Source organism: Nesoenas mayeri (genome assembly GCF_963082525.1).
Source record: "Nesoenas mayeri genome assembly, chromosome: 4".
In the NCBI taxonomy this organism is placed as follows: Eukaryota; Metazoa; Chordata; class Aves; order Columbiformes; family Columbidae; genus Nesoenas; species Nesoenas mayeri.
Genome location: NC_137540.1, coordinates 8,836,829 through 8,849,462, shown reverse-complemented (window position 1 = coordinate 8,849,462; position 12,634 = coordinate 8,836,829). Strand labels below are relative to the sequence as shown.

Below are 12,634 nucleotides of genomic sequence, written 5' to 3'. Positions count from 1 at the left end.
ATATCTATGTATGTTTCTACAGGTATCTGTTTGCTGAATTTTATGGTACAAGCAGGAAAATGGACTGATGGTATTATGTTTTCCACAAACATCAATATATACTAATGGCCCTCATTACTACTGCAATAAAACCATCTAGATAATTTTACTAAGTAACAAGGAAAAATTTTCCAGAGAAGGATTAAAGACTTAGCCCCAGAATTTATCAATCCAAGCTCTAAGTATGCTGAAAATTAGCCCCAATTCAGTTGTTAATGTAGCTACATGCCATAAACATCAAGGGTAAACAAGGAAATAGTCAACTCATTCCTGATGGGCTCAATCTCAAAGCCATTAAAAGGCAGTCAAAATGACTGAAGGCAGTAAAATTACTGAAGTCAATAGAAATCCTTCCATTAACTTCAGCAAGCCTTGACTTAGGCTTCAAAAATGATTTGTGCATGTTGTCTGAATGCAGCTAAGATAAAGTCCACTTTTCAGGGCACATCTCAAGATACTAATTTCAAAATCAACATGAGTCTTTGAATACTTGGTGTATCCTCTGAGAAAAGACTTTGGACTCACAAGGTCTTCAGGTGAAAAGTACAGGCCATGGAGAGCAAAGAGAAGAGATGAGGTTTTAAAAAGGGGGAGAGGGTGGGGAATAAAGGCCCTTGAAGCTGGTCCATAGCAGTGGAAGAGAAACAGGAGAACTAGTGTGACTGGTGGAGATTTAACTGCCAGGCTGAAGCTCAGGCAGCATTTTAAAAGCCGGTTTCCACTGATCCCAAAGGCTTGAGGGGTTTACGTTCATTTGTGCAACTCCAGACATTGCCATTCCAAATAAGCAGGATGCCGCCTTATCTTGTAAAAAATATGAAAGAAAATAAAATATACTGCCATGGATCTATGTCAACAATTCTTATCCCAGCATGAAACAAACTGCATGAAAAGTTCCTGTATCTGTTTTGAAAACCAGTCACACATACACACACCAGCAGCTCTATAGAAACTGGTGATGCAGAGGGCTGTATTAAAGTCCAGGGCTGCACCCTCATCTTCTGCTTCAATGCATGAACAGTATGAGACAGCAGGAAGCTCTCACTCTGTGAACACCCTCGCAAGATCCCATATGACCCCAGTAACTGATTAAGAGGAAAGAAAACTTGTGATGCATTTACATACAAAAGAGAAAGTATGTTGAATTATATGCTGCAGCAAATAAAATCTAACATACTTAATTTTCACACACTTAGATCTGGATGGGGTAGTTTTTCGTTTCACTTTCTTATTAAAAAAATAATAATAATAAAATAAATAAAACATTTCCATGGTAGTGAGATTATTTAGCAATCTGTGTGCTGAGGATCACTGGGTTCTCAGCCTTGCTCTGGCACTTGCACTGGGCAAACCACAGCAAAGTAACTGACTGCAGCACAAGGTAGTGATACCAGTTTTATTCTATAAAGCACATTAGCTGCAACGATGAAAAACGCTATTTGAGAAAATGACTGTATATTAATATCACCATTATGAGAATGGCAGCCCAATCTCAGTTGGTTGAACCGTGCATTACAGTAACATAAATCACACTCTCATTTCATTTGTATTCCTACAAATCACATCTTAGACAGAAAAAGACACCAAATGATTATGTGCTTTCACACTGTTTCAATAAAGGTTTATATAAGTACACATAATAGTGAAAAAGATCCAGAACTTTCTCTCTGATGCTCTAGTCAAGCATTGAAACAGCTGCACCTTCTCGCCCCTCCCAGTTGCTCGTTTCCATCCTCTTCTCATCCTGTCTCACCTGCAGAAAGGAAGAAGGGAGCTCAAACCCAGATCAGTTTCCTGCTCTGGTTCCCAGGAAGGACAAGCCGTGCCAAATTCAACTGGTGACAGCACCGTCTCACACCACTTGTTGAACTGTGGCCTCAGCCTTGGAACAAAGAAACACAAACCCATAATCCCACTGGTTTCAGAACTTAATGCTAAACAATATTACAAATGCCACATCGGTGTTACAGACCTTGGAGACCCAAAACTATCCCAGTTTGAAGGGTTTGGTTTCCCTGTGTATTAACTAGGGCTTCTCTTTCTAGGAGACCAACTAAATCCATTTTCTCAGAAAGTTTTGGCAAAAGGTTAAACATTTGTTCCCTCTTCCAGAAAGAAAAAATATAACAACTCATTATCACATTAATCCTCCCAAGAAGATGGATGGGAGAACATAAAAAAAGGTTCCAGTCCAAACATCACTTACCCATGTGAACGATCCTTTCTCTCCGGTCCCCAGCATCAACACCCAACACATAAAGCTTCACTGACTCCTAACTCATACTTGACTGGTTTGTAACCTTCACTACAATTACAGCAATCAAAAAGGTGACTTTCATGAACGTATTTACCACTTTCATTTAGTGATTTTTTTTTTTTAATTAAATCTAACTGGTTTCCATTTAGATGAAGCTAAATTGTGCAGAAGAGACTTCCAGCAAGACTTTTTTGTTCATTCACTAAAAAAAATTGGGATGCCATTCATGTAACTGCTATATAAATACGAGCCAGACTGTATTATTTCTGTTCAGAGGAAGCAACTGTTTCATAACAACGACTTCTAGGAAAGACATGTTGTACATTACCACCCTAATTGCTGTCGACTGTATTTCAAATGGGCCATACTCCTCAGCTTGTGCACTGCAAAGGAACAATCTTGACTTTTAAAGTATATATTAGTGCATAATGAGTTCATGACAGCTGTTTTACAACGGAAAGCCAATGCCCACTGGTTCTGTTGGCGATGTTGCTGTGAAAAAAACCAGTTATGCTGACTACCTGGTGGGGAGAGAGGTGTGTATAAATACACAGCATCAAATATCATTAGCCATAAGCCCCCACACATTTATGCCTCCAAACACAGTCAGAGCAAGCTCTGCAATTGCCAGGGCTTGTGTGGAAAACACCTTCACCGTTAGAATCAGTTAACAAAAAATAAATGTAACAGCAAAAGCTGTGCTTGTTCTTCAGGCAGGGAGTACAGGGTACAGGGGGAGGACAGTTACACCTTTCCTCCTCACCTCTGAAGTGCACCAAAGGAAACATGTATCTCTACTCTTCACAGAATCACAGAATGGTTGGGGTTGGAAGGGACCTCTGGAGGTCATCTAGTCCAACAACACCTGCTGAAACGGGTTCACCTAGAGTTCACTCGATCCGTTTGACTTGCATTTCATACAAAATAATGCAGCATCAGTAGTGCCAATGGCTGAATGGAAGGCCATGATCTCTAACCGGAGCAGTGAGCCTTTAGTAGGGCAAGTGACCTTTAGACAAGGCACAGAACGCATTTCCCATCTTTCACTTGTTTTCACGAATGCTGCAGTCATGACTCTTGTGCTCAGTGTGAGCAAAGCAGTTACAGTGCAAATGGAAATGCCAGCTCATAAAGCGCCTTTCTTCAGCATTTCAAAGCTAATGAGCATGAATCATAGATTGACTGGAAAATCTGTGCCCATTCCAGCACTTCTGTTTTCTGATATTCACCATGCTCTGCTCTGTTGCATAGGTACAGAGCAACAAGAGAGCACATCCCCAGCTGATGAAAGCTGGCAGGGGCCCCACTGGCTGTGACAAACCTTTGCTGACATCCAGAAGAGACCATGGCCCACTGTGTTCAGTTGCCATGCACCGGAACAAAACACACACAAACAGGCTGAGAAACAGCATAACACCACATATACAAATGCATACTTATACTACCCATACCCTGCTTCTCCCAATATTTATGCCTACTCATTCATTTTTTGATTGGATCATGCCAGGACAGTCAGATTAGGTTTCTAATTGTTTGCATGATGAATAACTCTCACTGTTTCTTGACATTTACACATTGGCATCTGCTCCCTGATATTGAAAGCTGCCAGACGTATTAGACAGTTAAAACATTAAAAATACTGTATTTTGGGCACAGGAAAGCTGTACAATTTTTAATACAGTAAGAGACAAACAAGGTTCAGAATCATATCTTCTACAGAAGAGTATAAATTATCTATAAACTTCACCAGTTCACACTTTCATTTATGTATTTCAAAACTGTCACCCATGTTCTTCACTGCCTCAACTATGTCAACGCAAAGAAAGCCTAGAAAGTGGAACAATTAGCAGATTTAATTGATCATGAAGCTAAATTGTTGCAGGAATCTGTCTATTCCAGGTGCCACTTTAAATCCATACACTCTGTTTGCTCAGATCTAGTATTACAGCATAATATAAATGCATGCCATCCAAAGCTGGATGAAATAAAAATAAAAGCAACCAATCACTTCTGAAATACTTGGCCTGTGGCAGAAGCCTCTATGCTGTTTAGCCTAGAAAATAATTTCAAACTGCAATTACTGATGTTTACTCTACCATTTCCTTAGAAGCTGATCCTGTTCTCCAGAGAACACTTGATTCATGGATGAAATTTGTGTGTGCGTGAGCTACACTGAGAGAAAATATAAGTACGTTTGCCTGCATATAACCCAACTGCAGGCTGACTGGAAACAGCGACAGAAAAGGTGAGATAATATGAGCAGGTATCTACCTTTACTCCCTCAACTGCTGTGTGCTCAAGGAGCATTTTTGTTCCAAAAAGGTTTGGGGAACACTAGTCAATGCCTGCGCACTCAATTTGCAATGCTGATAATGTTTCACCGCCTTTTTCTTTAAAAGACAAAGATGTAACAGTATATTTCCATCCATGTATTTTCAACTATGTTTATTAAAAAAAAAAGTGACCTGAAGCAGTTCATTGCCTCTTTCATGCAATTTCAGAAACTGCTCTAAAGGAGCATTAAACACTGGCCCATCTCTACCTACTTTTTTTTTTTTGCCTCCTTCTATTTGATGCCAGAGCAAAATGAAATCAAGTGTAAATAAGTAAGAAAATGCAAACAATCTAGGACTAGGATCACACTGAATGAATAATAGTACAGCAAATTTCTACTGAAAATGAAGTACCAAAATACTGAATTATTCCTATACAGCGTAGGAATAATAACAGCAAGTTCAAACTTCCAGCTCAGCAATTTCTGTCACCAAGACAAAAGCAACCCACTTAATCAGCTAGGAAAGATTTTGAAATAATTAATTCCTGCAAATAAATTAGGATGTAAAAGCCCCCAGCCATCTTATTATTTTCTTGGCCTCCCTCTGTTCCTTGCATTTCAGAGCTCCAGGGCTCCCAGTACCTAGCCTACATATCTACATGCTGCATATGTCAGTCTCAATTTGTAGTGAAGACAAACTCTCCTAGCCAGAAATGCCATCTAAAGCATCATCACAGCATGTCCAATGGAGGCAGGGACACAGAGCCTCACAAAACACGGCATATCTGAGAGGGACAAGCAGGTAAAAGAGGCAGAGACTATGAGAGGCTGCTGATCCCTCCCCAGACTGCTGCTTGAGCCAGCTGAGCAGCCAGACCTTGTGCATGCACCTTGCCCAATGGACACAGCCTAGAGAGAGAAACAGCCCAGTCTTCCCTCAGTAAGATTTTCAAAATGCAACACAAAACAAAGCAAACCTGCAGAAGACCAAACAAAACGCTCACTACAGGCATATTTATAAGTACTAAGCTTTCTCACTGACTTATCTTCTCTCCACCATGCACACACTGCAATATAACGAGCAGGAGGGGAGGCAGAGAGCACACAAAGCTGCCTCCAGCATGGACCCCAATGTCCCCAGAGAGCCAGGACAGGCAGCTTTAGGCTCCCATCTGAAAGCCCAGCTCAGCCTATGTCACTGCTGGCCTGCAGGAATGTGTGACATGGCTGCGAGATGTGTGAATACAATATGTGCGATGCTTGACAGCCCCAGGCATCCTGCAGGGAGAAAGGCAAGCTGGCTGGGGAACAAGGGATTTGCTACTCTGACTCAATTGATGTTTGCCAAACATTTGTGAAAATGAGCAAGAACTGTGAATGATAAATCAGGAGCCCAGAACGCATGGCAGGCGGGTGCAGGCTCAACACATCCTGTGGTTCTGTATAAAATTCACCACTCTTATCCAGATGATTTCCTCCCTTTTATCTTCACAGTACTTAATCTATGAAATGTAGCACTTGCACAAATCTGCCAATACACTAAAATAACATCATTCCTTATTACTCTATTTAAAAACAACCAAAAAAAACCCAAAACAAACCAACATTTTTCAATATATATACTAACATTAAAGCCCCCAATGAATAAACATAACCTTATAAGTATGAGTGTCAATTCAAGGACTCGTTCATTGCTTATTCCATCAGTACAAGAGAGCATAATATGCTTGAACTGATCCTACCACATCAGAACATAAAGACCTAGAGCAGCCAGGCTAAGATGTGTGGCCGTTATCACATGCTCTCTCCATCTTACACACTTTACAATGACAGAAAAACAACCACAACCATGAGACAAAATGCTGTAGTCCAGATGTCCAGCTGTGTTGCCCATTGCTATTTTCTCCGTCTCATTGCTGTACATAAATAATTATTATATCCCCGGAGTGTCCACCACCATGGGGCTGCCAGGAGAGAAGCACAAGGCATTGTGCTGATGCAATCACCAAAAGTCATTCACTCTGTGGCAACTAGTGACATAGAGGTGATGTGCTTTATCTCACAGTGGGGTTAATACACATCATTTTTGTTTTGTTACCATTACACAGCAACTAAAGCTAGAGGGGACAAGTAAGGGAGAAAAAAAAAATACAAAGCATTTGTAAGCTATTATGGTAGTTTTATACCTGGCACAAAATGTGCTGGAAACCTTTTGACCGGAAGAAAAAGCAACAGGAACAAGAAAAATCTGATCTCAATAATGCAAGAATATCAGTGGAGTTGCATCAGATTTATGATAGTGCAAATCATATTGAAACATAGTGCAGACATTTAGGAATTCAGCTGGTTTGATCCTTAACAGTCTCTTTACAAATCTGTCTCTTAATTCCATAACCTAAAAATAAGTTTGTTTTTTTCTCCTATTTTATTCTTTCAAGATCGAATTCTAGCACCATTTCTCTGCTTGTTCACTTTCATGTAAATTAGATTAACTCTAAAACTGGTTCAGCTGAAAGGAGAATAAAACCTTCCAGACTTAGAAGCTACATTACGAGTACAATTAACTATCCTGAATGTCAATGAGTTGGGTTAACTTATAACTACCACTTTTGCTTTGCAATAAAGCATTTTAGAAATCTTAGTCCTGAATGAAAGAAAATACTGTAGATTTCCTCATTAGCTCTTTCTGCATGTTCAGTTTACTGTGTATCACCTGAAGGAAAACCTCATTTCTTTTAAAACTTTAGGCACGATCTGGTGGCATCTCAGTTGGATCATCAAACAGTACAGCAAAAAGCAGTGTTGTCACGGCTATTTGTCTGTCACCAGGAACAACGGGATAGCAAGGGAAATAACAGCAACTAGAGAAGGTGAAGTGGGACCTTTCAAATGTGAAATGAAGGCAATTTAGAGGAAACACCACCCAGCAGATTGGAACTACTGTTATACAAGTCCCCATACTGATTTTAGGGATTGGTTTAAATTTTTCTTCTGGTGCCATTCAATTTTCCACTAAATTTGGTAGCTGGAAGAGTGAAACAACCAGGTAAACATTTTTAAAGGTTTATATAGCCACATTTACTATCAATTAAACTGTCGTGGAATATTATTATGGCACTGAAAATGCCAGAGGTGAAAACACAGGAATGAAAGGGACCTCCTTCACCGAATGTAGTCCAATGAAACATTAGAGAAATCGCATCTCATTCATAATTAATCAAGTTTATCTCAATTCTTTACCTGATTAAACCTATTAGAAGGCTACTGAAGAGCCTCATTTCCTTTTCCCCTCAGATAGCCTTTTTGCTTTAGCACACTAAAGCCAAGCTCTTCTAGTTTTTGCATAAGACAAGCTCTCTCTTCCTAGCAATCCCTCTCCGCATGTTTTGTCTACATTTGGATTCTTATTCTTGAACATGAGTGGCCAAAATTGCACTTATATTCCAAAATGGGTCTCAATTACCTTATGGACAGGATGAATAGTCTTAACTAATTAAAATTAATTAAAAGCATTAGCCTGTGCACTGTAACTTTCCATCAGCAAGTATATAACTTCTACTTCACCTAATACATCCAACTTAATTTTTCCCGTAGATACACTTAAAATAAGAGATTATACCTAGGTGAGGAAGTCTCAGGTATCTTCCTAAAAATCAGCATTACAACTTCCTCCATATTGTTTATAGCACAAGCCTAACTCCAAGTTTTCAATTTCTCTTAAAGAATGAGCAACACAAATGACAAGACTAAAATTCTTTCATAAACTCAGATGGGTTATCTTTACATTGATCAGTCAATGGTGGGTGCTTTATGATCAGTGGAGTAGGAACCTGTGGTTTCTGGAAACCCCTTTGCCATCAGTACTTTTAGTACTAGATGTACCAACATGCTTCATTTTCTACATGATGACCAAGAGTGGCTGGTTTTCCTCTGAAACACCCTATAATGAAAAAAACATGCTTGAGAAGAATTTTAGGAATTTGGTACTTGGACACTTTGCAAGGCACTTGGCAAAATACAGTGAGGCCTCAAAAACTAAACGTATTATAAATCCATTTGTTATACTAATCCTTCAACACAAACAGTACATCAGGTACCAAGACGACAGGACCAATGTGCACCAAGCGCTGCTCTCCCTGGCTTTCCATGTAGTTACACTAGCAACAGAAAAAAAGCCATTCTGTTCACTTCTGCCTCCAGCAGAAAACACCCAATGCCCTTTGACACTGGAACTAGATGAACACAGAAATTTAGCGTGGTTTTTAACCAGGAACACAAAATCTGCCATATCCCATTTATCTCGTGGAGGTGAAGTACCACAGGAAAACTGGACACAACCCTATAGCTCAATTCACAAACCCATTAAGGCAGCCTACTGACTCATTGGAACACACTAAGCCACAAACTTCACCAAAAGGATTACATTTATTTGGGGGGTGGGAAGTAATTTTTTCCATTTTACAAAAATGTCAGTTTTTTCTGTTCTCTATTAAGATGAAATCGATGCCTTTTCACTTTAAAGTGCATGTGCATTAAAAAAACCCTGGAGTACTGATAAAAAATTGAGAAAATCCTACATCATTTCATAGTTGGGACACCCTCCTGGAATATAGAAGAATCAGCTGAATGCTGTATCTGAGAAGCATTTCTGTCTCTCCCAATACATAGATCAAACTCATCTGGCTTAATTAATATTTAATTATCCACACAAAGGGGATCAACTTCCACAGAACAGATAGAGGGCATGTTGGATGGTGCAATGCAGCTTTGTTCAGCAAAAGTAGTTCAAGGCCTGAAAATAGGCTACATCACATTTGATTTTGGAGCTCTTGCACATGGCACTATCATCTTTGTTCCTGAAAGAAATTGTGCCTACCAAGTCAAAATGCAGAGGAGCTGAGATCAAGTGCTGGATTTTTCACTCAAAGTCAATCTGGAATTCTTGTACTCCTGGCTATTCCAGGGTGTCTCTTGCTCATCAAAAAAATTATCTGTTTTTAGCTTTTATGACAATTATTCCTATAATTGAAAAAGGAATATTAAAGCCTATGGCTCTATGTCTTCACAAAGTCACTAAGGGTAAAGCTTCAGAAGAGCTAATCTAATACCAGACCTGAGGCACCAACATCTATTGCATGTCAACTGAGTGACAAAGAATTTATGTTTTAAAATTGTCAGTTGAAACTGCCCAATTAATACTTTATAATTGTAAATGATAACTTCAAAAAGATACTTAAACATTTATTACATTTTTCATAAATGAAGATGCATCAAGTGTTGGAAGACTCTGGATATGGAGATTCCATATAAGAGATGCTTTCTAGGCATTCATTTGGCAGCAGCCTGACATATACTTGTGTCTCAACCTTGAAAGGCTCTGGGCCACTTTACTTAGAAGAAAATGGCAAAAGAAGAAACCACATATGCATGAACAAAAAAGAAGAGATGGAAATACCCACTTTGACTCCTTAGATCTTCAAAACCTCTCTCCTAGCATGATATTGTTCCCAGGTTATCTAACAGTCAAATGAAAACACTGGATATGTACTTGATCATTTGATTTTTGCTTCCTAATATGAATTTACACACCCGCACAAATAAACCTTTCAAATTCAGAGGTAAGATGAAGCAGATATTCCCTCTGCTGCTCAGTTGTGCGTAATATAAAGCCAACATGCTATATAAAATCCCCCACTGTGTGGAGATCCAGGCAATATTCCAAGCACAATGGGGTGGGGTGAGGATGTTTTTGTTCAATTTCTTGCTTAGATTAGATTATCTCGTGTCCTTATTGTTATACATATAGAATCCTCCTTCTGTGATAAAATGGGGCCTAGCAGTGTCACGTATTGCAAAACAGCTTTTCTTCACCAGTGCAAAACCCTTGCAAAAGTCCCTGAATAAGTGTCTGTTTGCAGCTCTAGGTATAATTTCTATTTGTAGCAATTTGCCTTGCTCACATACAAGATTGGTCAAAATGCAAATTCTATGCAAATCAAGGGACTGAAGAATTCATCAGTGAATATACTTTGTACGGATTAAATTCTTCCTCATATTGGAGTAATTCTTCACCCCACAAGTAGCCCTACTCATTTCAGTGGGGTAACTCATGTTATACCAATTGAGATTAAAGAACTGGGTGGGGAAAAATCGTAAATGAGTTTATATCATAAATATGCAGAACCACAGATGTCTCTCCTCTTAAAGGAGAAAAAAGAAACAGAAGTAATTATTTGCCTACAATTAAAACCATTAAAAAGAAATTACCTCAAGCAGGGGGTTGAAGCAGTGGACACATTATATCTTGCAAATTAACCATTTATGAAAGAGAGACTGGACACACATAGAAAGTGCGCTGGAAACTGGGTGTGGCTGGACAATTCACATTTTTGCCCAATTATTTTTCATTAGCATCACTGAATTACTACAGACCGTACAAAAGGCTGCAATGTATCTCCCCATGTTTGTCCATAAACCAAGCTAAGAAATACCTCTTGAAACCTAAATTGAAGGTTTATAAACCTGCATCTATATCTTTTGAAGAAGGGGGAACAGAAGCACACAAGTTAAGTCAATACCATCACGTGCAGGTTTTATGTTTTTCTATCAAAACAAATAGGTGTCTTTCTTAAGGAGGATACAGAGACATCTGCACCGAGAGGCATCCACTAATGATGGCTAATAAAGCCAACTCCAATTGAACAGAACAGACAGCTGTTAAGAAAGAAGTGCGGGGAGGGGGGGGTAATGAAAAAAAGAACACCCTCTGCTTCACCATCCAGTTCAGTTATCACGATGTTATCAATTCACCTGTCGAGACGAGAAGCCCCTGGACTGCGGCGTAACAGCAGGCTGGCTACTGAGCCACCGCTGGCACTCGCAGCCAAGCCCTACGCTCCCCGCACACCTCAGCTTCCTACAAGCTCCTGCATCACGCCCATCGCCACCTCGCACTCTTCCTGACACAAACCACCGCTCCTACCCAGCCTGCGCTACCTGCCCTCGCTTTACTGCTCAGAGCGGAGACCGCGGGAGGCTGGAGCCGCGTCCCGACCCCGCATCGCTGCCTGCCGTCCCCACCTTCTTGGGTCTCTTCCTCCTCTGGTTACTGCCGTTGCACTTCTCCCCGCCGTCGCTCTTCTGGGCTGCCTCCTCGTTCATCCTAGCGAGCAGGTTTGCCGGCGCCCAGACGTGCCATGAAAGCCTCCAGCCGCCCAGCCCCTGCCGAGGGTGGCACCCGCCGGGGGCCGGGCCGGGGGCGGGCGCAGCGGCGTTGCCGTGGCAGCGGGGCGGGGGCCGGCAGCGCCCCGAACCCCCACCGGGGCCAGGCACGGAGCCCCAGGGACGCTCGGCGGGGCCCCTCTCGCAGCACAGCGGGGGCAGCACGGCCTCTCCCAGGGCACGCCCACCCCACGGCCACACCCTGTGCTGCCGTGGACAGGGGTGCTGCTCCCCCCCACCCTAACATGAGCTCTGGAAGGTGAAAGTCTGATTATGCATTTTTCATTCCGTCTGCCAGGAGGAATGAATAGCGCGTGTTAAGACTTTTCCCGGCCCGATGCACTTGTTGAGCAGAGGTTTGTTCTTTGCCTTAACAGAGGAGCCAAGAAACGACTTGCGGAGGAAAGTGGCTCAGAAATGGTATTTCCGTAAACAAAGGGTTGTGTCCTCCTTCCTCATAAATAACAGAACAGCCCCTCAGAAGGCACCAGTGCTGCTCCCCGCTCGCCTGTGGTCACAGAAGAAAGAGCCGCTGATTCCCGGGCATCCCACGGTCCGAGGCGCCGCTCGCACACACACCTTCCTTGTCCAAAACACACACGGGAGGGAGGCGGTTATTTGGCTACGACTGGAACAGCTAAGAGATGATTCACTGTCACTATTAAAGCAGACAATGGCAGCATGATTGGCACGGCATAAGGCGATAGTTTGTACTACTGAAATAAATCACCTCCTCCTTATTTTGAAAGAACAACACAGCAACATTCACATGTAAATGTATGTGAGAATTGAAGATGCATTATTCTAGCTCTTCTGGTGAATATGTTTTAAAGAGGAGGGGG

At 41.3% G+C, this 12,634-nt stretch overlaps 1 protein-coding gene across 1 annotated transcript in view; it reads right to left on the bottom strand.

Annotated features, from left to right (window-relative positions):
• ANK2 (ankyrin 2) overlaps window positions 1-11,732 on the bottom strand; it is a gene marked incomplete at both ends in the record, with an annotated part of 244,068 nt that extends 232,336 nt beyond the window's left edge. The window contains one exon of the mRNA XM_080343437.1: window positions 11,652-11,732. Coding sequence (XP_080199563.1) covers window positions 11,652-11,732 — 81 coding nt within the window. The remainder of the gene's footprint in view (window positions 1-11,651) is intronic.
• Between the last annotated feature and the right edge of the window lie 902 nt (window positions 11,733-12,634).